A 16,312-nucleotide genomic window follows, 5' to 3' on the forward strand; every position below is an offset into this window, starting at 1 on the left:
GCCCAGCGTGGTGATTGGTGCCTTGCTCATTTTGAGCTCATATTTTAACATATTTACACATTTCCATGTGCATTATGACTTCCAGATCACAGATCTAAAATCCCGAGGACCAGGACTGAGAAACACTGCATTAGGGATTACAGTTACTTTCAGATAAATATTTATTTTAGTAAAATATTGTAGTTATCTTTTTACGTTTTTTTCCACATTTACCAAATTCATCTTGCAGATTGGGCTGGAGCCTCTGGTTTTAAACGCACCATGAAATCACAGCAACAAATCAGCATTGATACAAAAACTTTATTGTCACAATATCAAAACTGACAGACCTACAGAGAGTAGCAGATTAAAAGGAATTAAGAGAAAAGATGATGTGCTGAACTCCTGGGATGTTAAATAAGACGCGACGAGAGGGAGGGGGATTATACAAAATCAGAGACATATGGGGTGTAGGAATTCCTGAAAATGGTCAAACTTAATCACAGCTGCATATTTAAAAAAAGAAAAAAGAAAAACTCCTTTCAAATAAACCTTTATTTAACTAGACAAGTTAAACAAAAGTAAACGTTCTCGAACTAAAAGACTAGATTAAAAAATGTGGTGGGTTGTATGTACAGATCAGGACAACGATGAAAGCTGGCTGAAGGCCTTCAGAAAGTAGCTGTGGTGCATCAGAGGAGAGGTAACAGCAGTCGTAGGCCCAGCATCTGCCTCACCTGTCCACCTGCTGTCAGGTCGGGCAGTGCAGCAGACCCCCAGCGCTGCAGGCTGGAGCTGGGGTTGGGTTTCTGTCGGACTGCTGAGAGTTCAGAACTGCCCAGCAGCAGGATGAAATGGTAGCAAGTTTTCAACACATCATGGCCGCCTGCACACATCTTACAGGAAATAGTCAGCCACTGGCTTCTTGGAGGGAATGCCTCTGGTCTCTTGTGGCGCTGCCTCGAATATGATGAATTCTCGCTGTAGATGCTCATCCAGCTCCAAGATGGCCGCCACGTTGCCACACCTGATTGGAAGGAGACAAACAGCTGGTTAGGACACGATGCTGTGAGAGTCAAACACGCGGCACACAAGCGGCCGGCACGTCCACGGTTGGGTTCTGAACCCAAAGTGGGTTCTCAGCAGGAACCAAAAAATAGAGGTTCTCCATCGAAAACATGACGTCAGGACAAAGACGGGATTCACCTGAACGTCAGACTGCTGTGTTACTGTGTTTCAATAAAGTTAAAAAACAAATCACCTTCAGTAAGTGAAGAAGAGATACCACAGCATTAAATAGTAAAGTGGAGCTAAACGTGGTGCGACAGGTCCAGTTTTCCAGGTGCTGACAGTCACCACAGAAGAAGAAGCTGACCAAGTACCTCCTGCCCCACCTGGTCTTCCCTGGATGAAGACAGGAGGATGACTAGTTACTGGAAACGTGTAAAATCCCATCAACACTCCTTACAGGAATGTGTTTTAACTAAGGCAGGGATTAATCTGTGGAATCTGGATGCGGGATCATCTCGGTTAGAGAAGCTGACCTCATCACCGAGGTGAACAGAATCCACCAAAAACCATTTTATCCTCTTAATTTCTGGAGCCGTTTTCCAGCCGTACATATGGAGGATGTTGTCGTTTCGTGTGCACGCTGAGCTGCCGTTGCGGTTCAGATGGGGAGGAATCTTTGTGATTAACTCCCCAAGTAACAGCCAACTATCAGACAAGTACTCACTCCGAACCAGAGACTTTGTGTTTATTTGATGAAATCATCCAACCAGTGACTATAAAAAGCTTTAAGGATTTTAGCAGACTGGAAGCAGCACGAGGCCTGTAACCTGTAGATGGCCATTTGTTCCCAGAATCATTTGAGGTCGATGAGAAGTCACAGTGTTGGTGCCAGTCCTTGTTTTCAGATAGCAGCAGCACACTTATGTCATTTTTAGAGCTTCTCTTTCCTCCACTCATCAAATAAACAACTTGTATTTCGATCCCTCAGGTGTTACTAGATCAGGTTTATAATTTGCTAAATGAGGCTTCACACCAACAAAGAATTCATTCAAATTAATAAAACCTACAGAGCACCATTAGAGACGACCTGAGGGTGATCGTTCATTTAAAGGAAAGCCTGGATGTTAATGTTCTTGAGATCTTTTTCCCCAGCAATGAAAACTTGGATAATCTGAGCATGCGAAGCTAGAATCCGGCGACCCACCTGTAGCAGTAGTTGGGTGCTGACCACACGGTGAGCACCGTCTCATTGAAGTGCCACTTGTAGCCCTCCATGACCAGCTGGTGTGCTCGACAGATCATGTGGATGTCGTTGGCGGCGTTGAACTGAGCCACCACATCGCTCCCAAACAAGTAGCCGGCACCTCTGGGACTCACCCCCCACCCTGTGGTGTCTGCAGGCAGGAACAACACTGGTTAGACCACGTTCATACTGCAGGTGTCTTCAACTGTAATCCCACCACCACCCATTTAAGCGTGCCGGTACCTTCAGGGTCCGACCATAAAAGGTCACACATGGGCCCATCATGGGGCACTTCCTGTTTTCTGTCAATGGTTCTGATCTGGTCCAGTGTCTGGATGGAGGGAGACAAACCACCATGCACGCAGAAGATCTGAAAGATCCAGAGAAGATTAAATGAATCAAACTGAACAGATTCAGCCTGCAGACACACTGGAAGGAGGAACTCCTACCTTTCCATCGATGATAGCAGAGAGGGACAGGTAGTCGAATATCTCAGTGCAGTATCTCCACACGGTTACCGAGCCATACTTGCGGAGGCACTCATCGTAGAAACCATAGACCTGGGTGATTTGCCGGGACTCATGGTTTCCCCGGATCAATGTTATCCTGTCTGGATAACGCACCTGAATGCACAGCAGAGGTGGGAGGGTGGGAATGGGGAGGGATAAACCTGTGAACATGGCTTAGAACACCCAAAGGAGGCCACTCCTCTAGCTTCTCCTCTGACCTCTTTGTCTAATGCAGTGGTTCTCACAGTCTGTGGAACCCGTGGAAAACTTTCTCAGTCCTAACCAATGCAAATCGTTTTGGTTGTAAACAGAAGTAAACAACGCTGTGCCATCAGGGTGGGATTTATCCATGACTACATTCATGGCAAACCTTTTCTCGTCACTAAACACTCAGACCGTGTTCATGGAAAAATGTGTAAACATTTAAGATCTCCTGTTTTCCCTCCAGACTGTTGCAGGATAGGGATGTGTTCATGAATACTGCATCGTAGTTCTCTAATTAAAAGCTCGATTAGAATAAAAAGCTTCATGTAAATGCAAAATGTTGGGAAACAGTGGTCTAATGCAACCATGCTGGCAAACAGAGGAATTTTCATGTTTACCTTCAGTGCTAGCAGCAGAAGAAACGTCTCCACGCTGTAGAAGCCTCTGTCCACAAAGTCCCCCATGAAGAGATAATTAGTCTCTGGAACATCTCCACCAACCTGCCATGTTCAAATCAGCCGTGTCAATCATCCAGTCAGCATGATTAGACAGCATCCTGTTAGACCCCAGGCAGGCGTTAAATGATTAACCTCGGCCTCGTAGTTAATGTGTCCTGAAAATATGGATTCATTCACATGTAGCACCAGAAGTTAACGTGTCACAGGTCAGAATAGATCCTGCAAGCTCAACACTACACACTGCTTTTACAGGAAGCAGAACTTTTTATGACCCAGCTACATGGTGATTCGTCGAGACGACGAGCGTGGGGCTGCTCACTATAAATACTTTTAACATCCAAAAAAAGGAGTGGCGGTGGTAGGGCTGCTCGATTTTGGGGGGGGGGGTGGGGGGGGCTGGTCAGTGTGACATTTGAAATGTTGTCTGTGGTAATACAGACTAGTTTCTTTCCACCAGGTCCCCATAGCTATTGTTTGTCTCAGACCAGCAGCTATGTTCCGCCCGGTGTGATCTGAAAAAAAATTACATTTTGTTTTCACGTTGAAATCTGAGTCAGTAAAATATAGCGCAACATTTCTATACGGCTCTATAGTGCGGCGGCTTGACCACAGATCCATAGCAGTGGCTAAACATCACACCACCCTCACCACACTCATCATACAGGACAGAGAGACACTCCACTAACATGGAGACGAGATGGCAGCGATGCCGTTTGTGTTGATGAGGTTCTTAAATCCCGGGTTGTTCATGTGTTAATTGAGAAAAAAGTTCTGTTTATAACATTTGTCTCTTTGTGTCTCTGGGAGTTGGTGGATTATTTAGTCGCGACTCACAAAAATTGAACATTTTTCTATTTTCTTGTGTCACATAGCAAACCCCCGTGTGCACGTCTGCATGCACGAGCGCAACATGTCACATGCACGACTGTCGTCTGTCGTTTGGCTGGAGGAGGGCAGCGATTTCTGCCTCATCATGCAAGTTCTATAGAAAATGATGGAGGGGGGACGTCGCCTCCCGCATGCCCAGCCCTTAACTGGCGAGCTGTTTGCAACTAGCGCTGAATAAAACTAAAGCAGTCTGGGCTGTGGGAGGAGTCTGCAGCAGTGGGAGGAGTCTGCAGCAGAGCGCTGCAATGCTAGTGGCACTCGATTTGCAACTGAAAACAGCACAAGAGGAAACTGTGAAGGACAAAAAAATAATCTGACTATTTTATTTTTATGATCGTTGAAAACCCAGATCGTAGTTGCGATTAAAATTCGATTAATCGTCCAGCCCTAGGTGGTGGAATCTGGAGGAAACTTGACCTGCTAGCTGGTTCAAGTCAGTACTCTGTCTGCAGCAGGAATAAGACGGGGGGAGAATAAGCATGGCGGTACGTTGGGTAGCTTCCTCTCCCCATAACCCTCTACAAGAACCATTAAACCCAAACGCAGTGAGAATGTGTGTTTCAAGGCTCCGCTGGACCTGGTTTTTGTTTGTAATGACGATGCTCTGAACATGACTGAAACAGAAACTGCTAACCGACTAGAAACACACACATAGTTAAACATCTGGATAAGTTCAGGACATCCTTCAGTTTCCAGCAACACCACCAAACTTAAAACATACTTCATACCGTCCACTGTGACCAGTATGTTAAAACACGTCATACTTACTCTGAAGAGCTCCTTCAGGTCATAGAACTGACCGTGGATGTCTCCACACACCTACAAGAAAACAAGGACAAACATGTGTGATGGTGCTCGCTGATCAGGTCAAACGTCACAGCAACTGTTGATGTTACTCACTGTGACAGGAGAGTCTACTCTCTGAACGTTGCTTTCTTCAACCAGAATCTCTCTGAAAACACAATCAAGAATGAAATTAGGATTTTAAAATGTTTCCGTTTCTACTGGTGTGTTCTCGTTTTCAGTCTACGACATTTGTACGTCTCCATTAGCACCGTTAACCAATCACAGAGGATTAGAAGTGAGAAGGCGCCTCAAACAAAGCTGCATTGACAACACGTTTTAGTCTGATGTGCCAATCAGCTCCACGCTTATCTAGTTCAGGAGGATGAAACATCACGATGCCAACCCTGGACCAGTGATGGGGACATGGACTCAAAACCACATCAGTGGACTCTTGGTCTAATTCGTCATGTGTTGCACTTTTCCACTAACTTATCTCCCACCTGCCACTATCAGCTCCACTGTTATTTCATTTGCTATTTCATGTTCACATTAACTGGACTACTTCATGGAAATGTAATTATTGCTCAATGTAGAAACTAAAAAAAATCACTGTCACACAACTGACCAACCCCTGAGGGCCTGACACCAAACGGCACTACCAGAAAAACTGAACGACCTCGAGTCTAATCTAAAGCCAAAGTATGGAGCAAAGACGACTATAGAGAGCTAACACGATGAGCAGATGTATTATAATTTTTTTAAGGCTAAGATGGAAATATTAACAGGTCTCAGGCTCAAAATCCCCTCTGGATGTATACAGCAGGTAAAATAATGGTTAGTTGTCATAGTAAATGATAATAGATAATAAATGAACATTTCCTCATTTGTGAATTCTTGCTGACTCAAATTTCATAGTTCAGAGGTTTGACACAGAGTTGTGGAAAATGTAGTCTGGATATTCCCATTAACACTATTTTCTGCTCTGTTTATCTGACATTAGCTGGTGGTAACGTTAGCTCCACGACACCTACAAGACACCTGGAAGCTTTTACTTCTGGAAAAAGTGTTGGAAATGGACCGCTCTTATTCGCACCAAAGGAATGTGGGAAATTTCACTGCATTACTCACTAAATTTAATAGTGTCCCCTGGTTTCCATTTATCGTTTTTAGCTGACTGATGAAGTGTACTGTCCCACCCCTTCTATTTCTGAGCTGGTTGGTTGCATGAGCACTTCTGTGATGATGTTGCGCACAAACTCGTGTGTATGCTGCAGCTCTAACTAATGTTTTATGTGGTAGAATAAAAGAAAATCTGATCCATTACCTGGCTTTGGCACACAGTGCTTTGACTTCATTTTCCTTGATGAGCTCGCAGCGTCTGAGCTGCTCTATCTGCCGGTCCAGGTCACTGATGTCCCCCATTGTCACACACATAGAGAGAGCTGGCCAGACACTATGTTCACACACCAGGTCGCTTATTATGCTCCTTCCCCCAAAACAAAGTCCTTTCCCAAAAAGTAGACGGAGCTTTTTAAGTCTTGGTCGTCGGGCTGTTTAAATAATGGCGTCCAGAAAAGATACTGTAAAGAGGCGAAAACACAACCAGATTAAAATCAACAGCCAAACACCGCTGTAACATTCAAGTAAAACAATCCTGCGCTGTGAGGTCCGTGTTTCCCGTCTACTTTCACCAAAAAACAGTAAAATCATCTTAAAGTCACGATGAAGTACGTATTTGTAACTATAGAACGCAAAATCACACAAAACCGACATATTTGTCCAGAAATGTGAGGCCTATGGGCGTAGCTTAAGTTGAGCTAGCCGCTAGCATGTTAGCTTGCATCACTGCTAACGACGTCAGCGAACAACTGATTCTTTGATAACTTAGCCAACCATTTTGCTCGGGAATTTGTCTTAAAGGTTAGAACTGGCGTCTTTTAGCTGATTCTAAAACCCCCACATATTTTAAAGTACATGTAAACTATTACAACACGTCCAACTGAGTGGCCAAAAAACGGAACGTTATCGATTTCAACACAGGGTTCCAGGTTAACTTTACATACCGCGTCAGAGCTGGCTAGCGCTTCTCGGCTAATTTCAGAAGCAATGAAGCTAATGCTGCCAATGCAAAAGAAAAAAAAACTATCCTCGCGCCACGGTTGGAATAAAGAAACGTTTGAAGGAAAACTTACCGAGTTAGGATCAGTCTGATGAACCACGCATCAATGTTTCATTCCGTAGATTGTTGGTTATTTCGTTCACCGGCTCCTCTCCCCCCGGTACTGTCTGTGCCGGTTCACTCCTGCTGCCCTCATCAACACCAACGACTGGAGCTTCCGGCGCGGGGAACGCGCAAAGCTCGCTCCCGTCCTGAGGAGCGCTGAGCGTCATCGTAGAGTCTACCAGAGTGCTCCAATGAGAGCGGAGACACTCCCCCTTCTATAGAAAGAATGGAATGCGGAAGTCACTCGGTTCGCTGAGCTCTATTTTTCTTATATATAAGAAAAAAATTATATATATATATATAATGCGTAGTGATATAATACAATTAGAAGAATTAATCCCAGCTCATCATTCAAAGCATCTACAGCCACTTATTCCACAACAGACAGACTGAAGAACACCTTCCACAGCTGGAAGTAAATCCTGGGAACAGACTGTAATATCATGGAGTGTGAAGCTGCAATAAAATGTAGTAAGATTATTAAAAAAGTAAATTCTATCAAAGAATACAAGCTTATGAGAGATATCCAGTATTTGGCCTCTGAAAATACTAATCTTACAGGTTTACAACATTTGTCACGCATTTTCCACACCCACTCAAAAACAAATTAAATTTCTTTCATCTCTGACCATTCATGACATCATTTTTAGTGGCCCTGAAACACTGAAGCTCACATTAATCTGCTTTTAAAGAGTGGAAGTGCAACACACACACACACACACACAAACACACACACTGGCAAAAATAACTTGGAACATGTTCCTTCTGTTTTATTCTGTTTTGTTTAGTAAGTAAATAAACAAAACAAATGTATTATTTTGTATTTTGTTTCTTCAGTGGTGGTCCAGGTCCATTTAATATTCTATATATTGAACAGACAGTTCTGGGAGATTGTTTGGTTAATATCAGTGCACTGTAGGAGAAGCAAACAGGAATATTTAGCTAATGGCCATTCTAATTCACCAACCTCGTGTGTTGTTAAAGTCAACTGAGACTATTCTTAACGCTCCCTGTTTTGCTGTTTTGAGCCTCTTTTAAAATGTGTGAATAGTTTTTACACGTTTTCATTGATATCAGCAAGGTGTTGTAAAAAAATAAATTATCAAGAGTCTGGATGAGTGATGCTTAACAAAGTTTATTTTAGAAAAGAATAATAAAGACTTGCACAAGGAGAGCATGGGATCTGACCCGCATGTGGTTGTAGGAGGCTCTGAAGGATCCGGACCCAGACCAGGACCAGGATGAGTAGTTTCTACCTCTGTGTTGTTCACAAAGATCACTGTAACCAGATTAGCCTGACTCTCTCTTGGATCTTTTTCATACCAACCTGCCTTATCTTACAGATACCCCGTCTGCAGTCAACTCGGTGTGTCCCATGAGAACCGTACGGTTTCCAGCCCAGGGCCAGAAACTCTCAGGTCATCATCACTTTTTGCTCAGGAAAATACAGAAGTATGACATGAAGAGATAATGTAATGAATGTGGATCAAAATGAAGAAATAATGGATAATGGGTATCGTGTAATGAATATAACAATGATCAACGAATAAATGTAATAATAAAGTAAATAAAGTAAAGTATTCTACTGGATTTAACTGATGTGTTTGACACTGCTGACCATGATATTTTAATCTTGCGTTTCTAACACTGTGTCGGCAAAAAAGGCATGGCTCTGGAATGGTTCAGGTCCTATTTAAAAGACCAAACCTTCTCAATGAGTCTAGGGGATTGCGAGTCCTCCTCTGCTCCACTGTCATATGGAGCTCCCCAAGGATCCATTTTGGGCCCACCTCTGTTTGCCTTGTATTTGCTCCCCCTGGGCTCAGTTCTCAGAAGATATGGCATCTCCTTTCACTTTTATGCAGATGACTGCCAGATCTATCTTCTACTTAAAAAGAATGATGGGCTTTTTGTGAACACTCTGCAAACATGTTTGATGGACATTAAATCTTGGATGGTACTGAACTTTCTTTATTTTAATAAATCCAAAACTGAGGTGATGGTGTTTAGACCCAGTTTAGGTGGAGTTCCTCCAGCAGATCTGGATAATTTGAATAATTTAGCAAGCCAGAGATTGTAAACCTGGGTTTTAAAATAGATTCTGAACTAAAGCTTGAAAGCCAGATTCAGTCAGTTGTTAGATGTTAGAGGCAGATGGCCACCACAGCAACAGTAATGCATGCCTTTGTAACCACCCAGCTGGATTACTGCAATGCACTTTATTTTGAAGTAAATCAGTCCTTTATTTCTCGACGGCAGCTTATACAAAATGCAGCTGCACATCTTTGAACTGGCACATGCAAATCTGAGAACATGACAGCAGTGGTCAAGAAGGCACAGCAGTAGCTACACTTCCTATAATGAAGGACTTACCCCGGTTTTCACCTCCTTGACCTGTTGCCCTCTGGCAGGCGCTACAGGTCCATACAGTCCAGAACAAACAGACTCAGAGTCGGCTTTTTTCCCAAAGCTGTTACCATACTGATCTCAAACCTGCACTGATGCTCCTGTGCTGATCACTTTCTATATTACTAAATACATTCAGACTACTGCACTGATTACTGCACAGACCCACATACTACCTCAGACAGTTGTAATAATACAAACTAGGTGTAACACCACCTACTCATACATGTACAATCTATTAATTTTGAGTCTTGAGTGCTTTTTACAGCTGCTATTTATATTGTGTTCTTAGACTGTATTCTTTATTTACACTTCTTAAAAAAATGTTACTACTATGTGTGCACATTTACGGGGCTGCTTTTAAATTTCAGAGTATTCTATAATGACAATAAATTAAACATATCTGTTTATAATTGCTTATCCCATCTAATGCATACTGCTATGTCTATTGATTTTATTTACTTTTATTGTTGTTTTTTAAATTTTTTGTATTTTGTATGGTGTCCTTGTGTGCCAAGAAAGGTGCCTTCAAATAAAATTTCTTATAATTATTATTATTATTATTGAAGGTTTTCTATTCTATTCTGTTCTGTTCTATTCTATTCTATTCTATTCTATTCTATTCTATTCTATTCTATCACCCTGGTTTTATCTTCTCTTCCCTGGCTGCCTGTGCACTTCAGGATCCATTTTAAATCGCTTTTATTTGTTTTTAAGTGTTTGAATGGTGCCTCCCCGTGTACCTCTCTGAGCTCCTCTGTCTCTATTCACTCGAAAAACACATCACATTTCATTGTTTTGCTGATGATCTTCTTCATATTCTTTCCTTTTGGCTTTTCCCTTTAGGGGTCACCTCAGCGAATCATCTGCTTCCATCGTACCATGTCCTCTGCATCCTCTTCTCTCACACCAACTACCTTAATACCCTCCCCCACATCCATAAATCTCCTCTTTGGTATTCCTCTAGGCCTCCTGCCAGGCAGTTCCAACCTCTGCATGCTTCTACCAATATATTCACTAGCCCTCCTCAGTACATGTCCAAACCATCTCAGTCTGGTCTTTCTGGCTTTATCTCCAAAACATGTAACACGTGCTGTCCCTCTGATGCACTAATTCCTGATCCTATCCATCCTCGTCACTCCTAAAGGGAACCTCAACACTTTAGTCTCTGCAACCTCAAGCTCTGCCTCCTGTCTTTTCTTTAGTGCTACTGTCTCTAAACCAACGTTGCTGGCCTCACTACTGTCTTGTACACCTTTCCTTTCATTCTAGCTGATACTCTTTTATCACACCTGACACTTTCCTCCACCCATTCCAACCTGCTTGTACTCGCTTCTTCACCTCTTTTCCACACTCTGCATTGCTCCGAACTGTTAAACCTTAGTACTTAACATCCTCCACTTTATATCTACTCCCTGTAACTTCACTGTTCCACTTGGTTCCCTCTCATTCACACACATGTATTCTGTCTTGCTTTGGCTAACCTTCAGTCCTCTCCTTTCTTGGGCATACCTCCACCTCTCCAGCTTTTCCTCCGCGTGCTCCCTACTTTCACTACACATCACAATGTCATCTGCAAACATCATAGTCCATGAAGATTCCTGTCCAACCTCGTCTGTCAGTCCATCCACCACCAAAGCAAACAAGAAGGGGCTCAGAGATGATCCTTGATGTAGTCCCACCTCCACCCTGATCTCCTCTGTTGTTCTTTATTCCTTTGTAGTTGCCACAACTTTCCTTGTTCTTAAAAATTGGCACCATCACACTTCTCCTCCATTCCTCAGGCATCTTCTCACTCTCTAAGATCTTGTACAACCTAGTCAGAAACTCTACAGCTACCTCCCCTAGACACCGCCATACCTCCACAAGTATATCGTCAGGCCCAGCTGCCTTTGCACTCTTCATCCTCTTCAATGTTCTCCTAACTTCATCCTTACTAATCTTTGCTACTTCCTGGTTCACAACAGTCAGCTCTTCTACTCTACTTTCCTCGTTCATCAACTCTCCAACGTACTCTTTCCATCTTCCAGCATCTGTCAGTACATTTCCAACTCTATCCTTAATCACCCTAACTTGCTGCATGTCCTTTCCTATCTCTCTGCTTTGCCAACCTGTACAAGTCATTCTCTCCCTCCTTACTGTCCAACCTAGCATACAAGTCATCGTAAGCTCTTTGTTTGGCCTTTGCCACCTCTATGCTGTATCTCCCTGTCCTCCTGTCTACTCTCTTTAGTCCTTTCAGTGTCCCACTTCTTCTTAGCTAACCTCATCCTGTATACACTCCTGCATTTCCTCATTCCACCACCAGGTGTCCTTATCTACGTTCCTTCCAGAAGACACACCCAGCACTCTCCTACCTGTCTCCCTAATCACATTAGTTGTAGTTGTTCAGTCATCTGGTAGCACCTCATGACCATCCAGAGCCTGTCTCAACTCTTCTCTAAAAGCCATACAACACTCTTCCTTTTTCAGCTTCCACCACTTTGTCCTCTGTTCTTTGTCTTCTTTATCTTCCTCACCACCAGAGTCATCCTATACGCCACTATTTTATGTTGTCTGGCTACACTCTCACCTGCCACTACTTTGCCGTCACTGATCTCCTTCAGGTTACATCGTCTATACAAGATGTAGTCCACCTGTGTGCTCCTACCTACACTCACCCCATGTTCCTGCCTCTTCTGGAAGAAAGTGTTCACTATAGCCATTTCCATCCTTTTTGCAAAATGATGATGATTCAGGCCGTAGTCGACAGCCTCCAGGACATTTAGTGTTGGACGGCAGCTAACTTAGCCTGAACAAAAACAAAACGGAGATTATTGTTAGCGCAAACCAGACTTCACTACATAAACAGTACTGTTGGTGATCTCGGTTCTTTTTGTGCTCCTTCTGCAAGAAATCTGGGTTTTATCTTTGATTCCAATTTTAAGTTTAGTAAACAAATTGGCCCGGTGGTTGAAGCAAGCTTTTTACATCTGGGACTTTTGGCTAGGGTAAAGCTCTACCTCTGCTAGAAACAGTGGTCCATTCTTTTATTTCTTCATGTACTGATTACTGTAACAGTCTCTATGTAAGTCCTGACAAATCTTCTGTTAAGAGGCTCCAAAATCTTCAAAATGTGGCGGCTCATTTGTTAACTGGGAAACCGCATTTGACCACATCAGCCCGGTTCTTGCTTCTTTGTGCTGGCTTCCTGTCCATTTTAGAATAGATTTCAAAATTATTTTACTGGTTTTTAAATGTTTGAATGGTTTGGTCTCCATTTATTTGTCTGAGATCCCGCAGCCTTACTCTTCAGCCAGAGCTCTAAGGTGTGCTAACCAGGTGTGTCTGGTTGTTCCTAGGGCTCAGTTAAAAGCTCGGAGAGATCGAGCCTTTTCAGTAGGGGCCCCCAGCTGTGGAATAGCTGGCCTTACCAGGTAAGACCTCCACAGTCCCTAGAGCACATTAGAACCGTGAAAACACATCTTTTCTCATTGGCTTTTAGTCCTAGATATGCAGGTTGTTTGGGTTTTCTTAAATATTCTTCTTGCTTACTTTTTGACTTGATAGCGCCTAAACTGTGAAACAAGCTGCCCTTATGCACCACACAGACCTCCTCTGTGTGTTTTTAAACCATCTGTTTTAATTATGTTATTTAACCAAATTTCATATTTTTAATGTTGTTCGTATGCTATTTATTTTAAAAGTTTTTAATGTTATGTGCACATTGTAGCACTTTGTCCAACATTACTGTTTTTAAAGTGTGTTATAAATAAAGTTGCAGTTGCATACTATTTAAAAGTTTTATATTTCTGAAAAGATAAATTTTTTTTATACAGATGACATGACAGCAGTGATATGAAAAACTTTTCCTTTCAAACATTTTAAAACCTTTTTGTTCAGATATTCTACTGGATTAAGTCTAATTAAACCAGTTGGTGAAGCAATAATGAGATGAAACCACGGAAGGTGGGAATATTCTGGCTGGCTCAGGGCTGATATTTTTTTATGTGTTTTACGAAGATAAGAGTCTTGAAAGACATCAAGGAATTAAAATTCTGTGATCCTTTTCAGCTCTTTGCCTTTTAAAAACATGTGAATAAGAGATTTTTGTGGCTTGTTTGCTGAACATCATGAGCCAGAGGGGGATTTAAGACATGGCTGATGTGAGAAAGTCGGCGGCTTCCTGAGGGGTTTTACAGGTGTGGAGGTGACGAACATGTGGAGGTGAACATTACTGCAGGTGTGCCTGACGATTTAAACTGGTCTGAGCATGGAGCCTGCTGGACATGGCGATTTGTTGTTGACCACCTCGCACCGCTGTCGTTCTGTTAACATTTCACCTATTTCATGGCTTTTTTCAGATAAGTTAAATGCCTTTTTAAATCTACAAATGAAGCACCTACACAGCCTGTTTTTGACGCATTAATTCATTAATAAAATCAATATTTTTCACAAGACTCTAGCTGACAGATCAGCTGTGCAGGATGCTTCTGCTCAAGTCTCCTCCATAAATCTGAACTCAGATTGAGATCTGGACCATTTTCTGTCCATGCCACCAAGTTTTTGGGTTTCCCGAAGAATAGTCTGAACTCTCTGGATACATTTATCATCATCATCATGAAAAACGAGCTTAGTGTCACCAAACATCCCTCTGATTGACTGAATATGAAAAGTGTCCACCTGAACATCTTGTATAGATGTAATAATTTCCATCCCTCCTGGTCCTTTCACATCAACCCCAGATCATCAGTGATGAAGGAAATCTGCTTTTCTTCACACCCTCATCTTCCTCAGTTTCACTGGACCAGAGCCAAACCCTGACCTGGTGTTATGGGGGAGGGGCAATGCCCACCTTGTTTGTTGATCAGATCCATCCATCCATTATCTTGACCGCTTATTCCATTACGGGTCGCGGGTGAGCTGGAGCCTATCCCAGCATTTTAACAGGTGAGAGGCAGGGTACACCCTGGACAGGTCACCAGTCTGTCGCAGGGCCAACACAGATAGACAAACAACCATTCACACACACACACACACACACACACACACACACACACACACACACACACACACACACACACTCTCTCCTAGGGAGAATTTAGAATAACCATTTAACCTATCATGCATGTTTGATTTGCATCATTGATTGATCAGATCATAATGAAAACAACAGCATTATTAGTATTAGAGGAAAAACTTTTTTATTGTCTCTTATACCGAATCTGCTTCCATATGGGCAAAATATTGAAAATTAAACTGTAATTTATCCTCTTGATAGGCAGAGTCTGTCATTAAAAAGCAATTTCCTGGCCGGTTACCGTCTCCCGGACTAAACCGAAGTTCCAGCATCATCTCCTCGTCCAATCAGATCAGATCAAACATCACTTCCATTTAATCATCTGCAGTCCAAGACCGCTTCTCCTTAGCAGAACCTGCTTTTCCTTTATGCTGCTTTACGCTTCATTTCCTCCACTTCTCTCTCAAACAGCCACCTCCTGTGTCTCTCCGTCTGGTTTTGCTTTTCTTCTCTTGGACTTTTTCTATTTTCAGTCATGTTGCTTTGAGTTTTCTGTCCTGATGCTTTGAGGTCTTCCTCAGTTCACCTGCATGTTTCCCTTTTACAACCGTCCCATGTGGTTTGTTACACCCAGCTGACTGAACATCTTCTCGGCCTTCTTAAAGGAGGTTTATAATCCTGAACATCGTTTCTTCCATGTTTCCCGTCAGCAGCTGCAGCTCATTGAACTCTACAGGAACCCTCTCTTACATGTTTACATCTCTAAAGGTTTTTGTTTTAGAGGTGGAAATTACGATGTGATTAATTTTCTTCTCTTTATTTAATTTTTATATAATAAAACAGCCGACCTCAACCAGGGATGGTCAATATAAGATTTTTTGCCAATTTATTTGCTTTCAACCTTTCAAAAAGAAGTCCAGTGAAACAGACAAGCCAACTTTATTTATATGAACATTCTGTTCAACAAAAACAAGCCTCAACAATGTAGAAATGATTAAGAAATAATGATTTAAACACAGCAGCATAATCTCATGCTTAAAATGTCAGTAGGAATCTGAATGTAAACACCCTGCGTCATGTAAACCGAGCATTTGTCCATTACTTTACATGTATGGAAAGTTTAGTCTCACTAAAAGCTCATTAAATGCTTAAAGATCAGATACAGAAACGAGCCTTCATCCCTGAGACACATCCTTAAAGTAGAAGGCTTTCTTGGTCACTTTATTAAGTTTTTTTTTTTTTTTTTTTTTTTTTTTTAAAAAGACCCATGATGTAAAAAGAAACAAAAAGCAACAGACTGCCTCAAGTTTAAAAAAAATCAATCATCTGATTCAAACTTGTTCCAAAAACAGGAAGGCACCATAAAACTATTACTCTACAACATCTGGACCCCCATTCAGCAAGTTCATTGAGATTAACCTCCGTCCTACAAATACAATTTATAATGTCCGTAAGTAGAAAACAAATCTGGATTTATCCACCATGAGAAGCCCAGTAGTAGCGTGTTAGTAATCAGCTGATGATAAATCCCACATCTTCGACGTCACCTGATCCTTCCATCCATGATCATTTACATCTGGAAATGTTCTCAGTAACCATGGCAAC

The 16,312-nt window shown here is 42.3% G+C and overlaps 1 protein-coding gene across 1 annotated transcript; it reads right to left on the reverse strand.

The window, feature by feature from the left end:
* Nucleotides 1–285: 285 nt before the first annotated feature.
* On the reverse strand, nt 286–7,441 carry LOC121630588 (serine/threonine-protein phosphatase 4 catalytic subunit B). Its single transcript, XM_041970975.1, has 9 exons — nt 7,271–7,441; nt 6,403–6,658; nt 5,193–5,244; nt 5,061–5,111; nt 3,345–3,446; nt 2,683–2,856; nt 2,477–2,603; nt 2,195–2,384; nt 286–1,006 (listed from the first exon to the last, which is right to left on the reverse strand). The coding sequence occupies exons 2-9, from the start codon at nt 6,510–6,512 to the stop codon at nt 877–879; spliced, it is 936 nt and encodes a 311-aa protein (XP_041826909.1). The 5' UTR covers nt 6,513–6,658; nt 7,271–7,441; the 3' UTR covers nt 286–876.
* Between the last annotated feature and the right edge of the window lie 8,871 nt (nt 7,442–16,312).

Source organism: Melanotaenia boesemani, chromosome 2 (assembly GCF_017639745.1).
Source record: "Melanotaenia boesemani isolate fMelBoe1 chromosome 2, fMelBoe1.pri, whole genome shotgun sequence".
Classification (NCBI taxonomy): domain Eukaryota; kingdom Metazoa; phylum Chordata; class Actinopteri; order Atheriniformes; family Melanotaeniidae; genus Melanotaenia; species Melanotaenia boesemani.

What these genes read in the sequence shown, in the direction of transcription:
- LOC121630588 (XM_041970975.1), bottom strand. Translation starts at nt 6,512, where the DNA reads ATGTGTGTGACAATGGGGGACATCAGTGACCTGGACCGGCAGATAGAG. An exon ending in GAGTAGACTCTCCTGTCACA is followed by an intron (nt 5,112 to 5,192) that starts GTGAGTAACATC and finishes GTTTTCTTGTAG; the next exon opens with GTGTGTGGAGACATCCACGG. An exon ending in TTTATGGTCGGACCCTGAAG is followed by an intron (nt 2,385 to 2,476) that starts GTACCGGCACGC and finishes TCCTGCCTGCAG; the next exon opens with ACACCACAGGGTGGGGGGTG.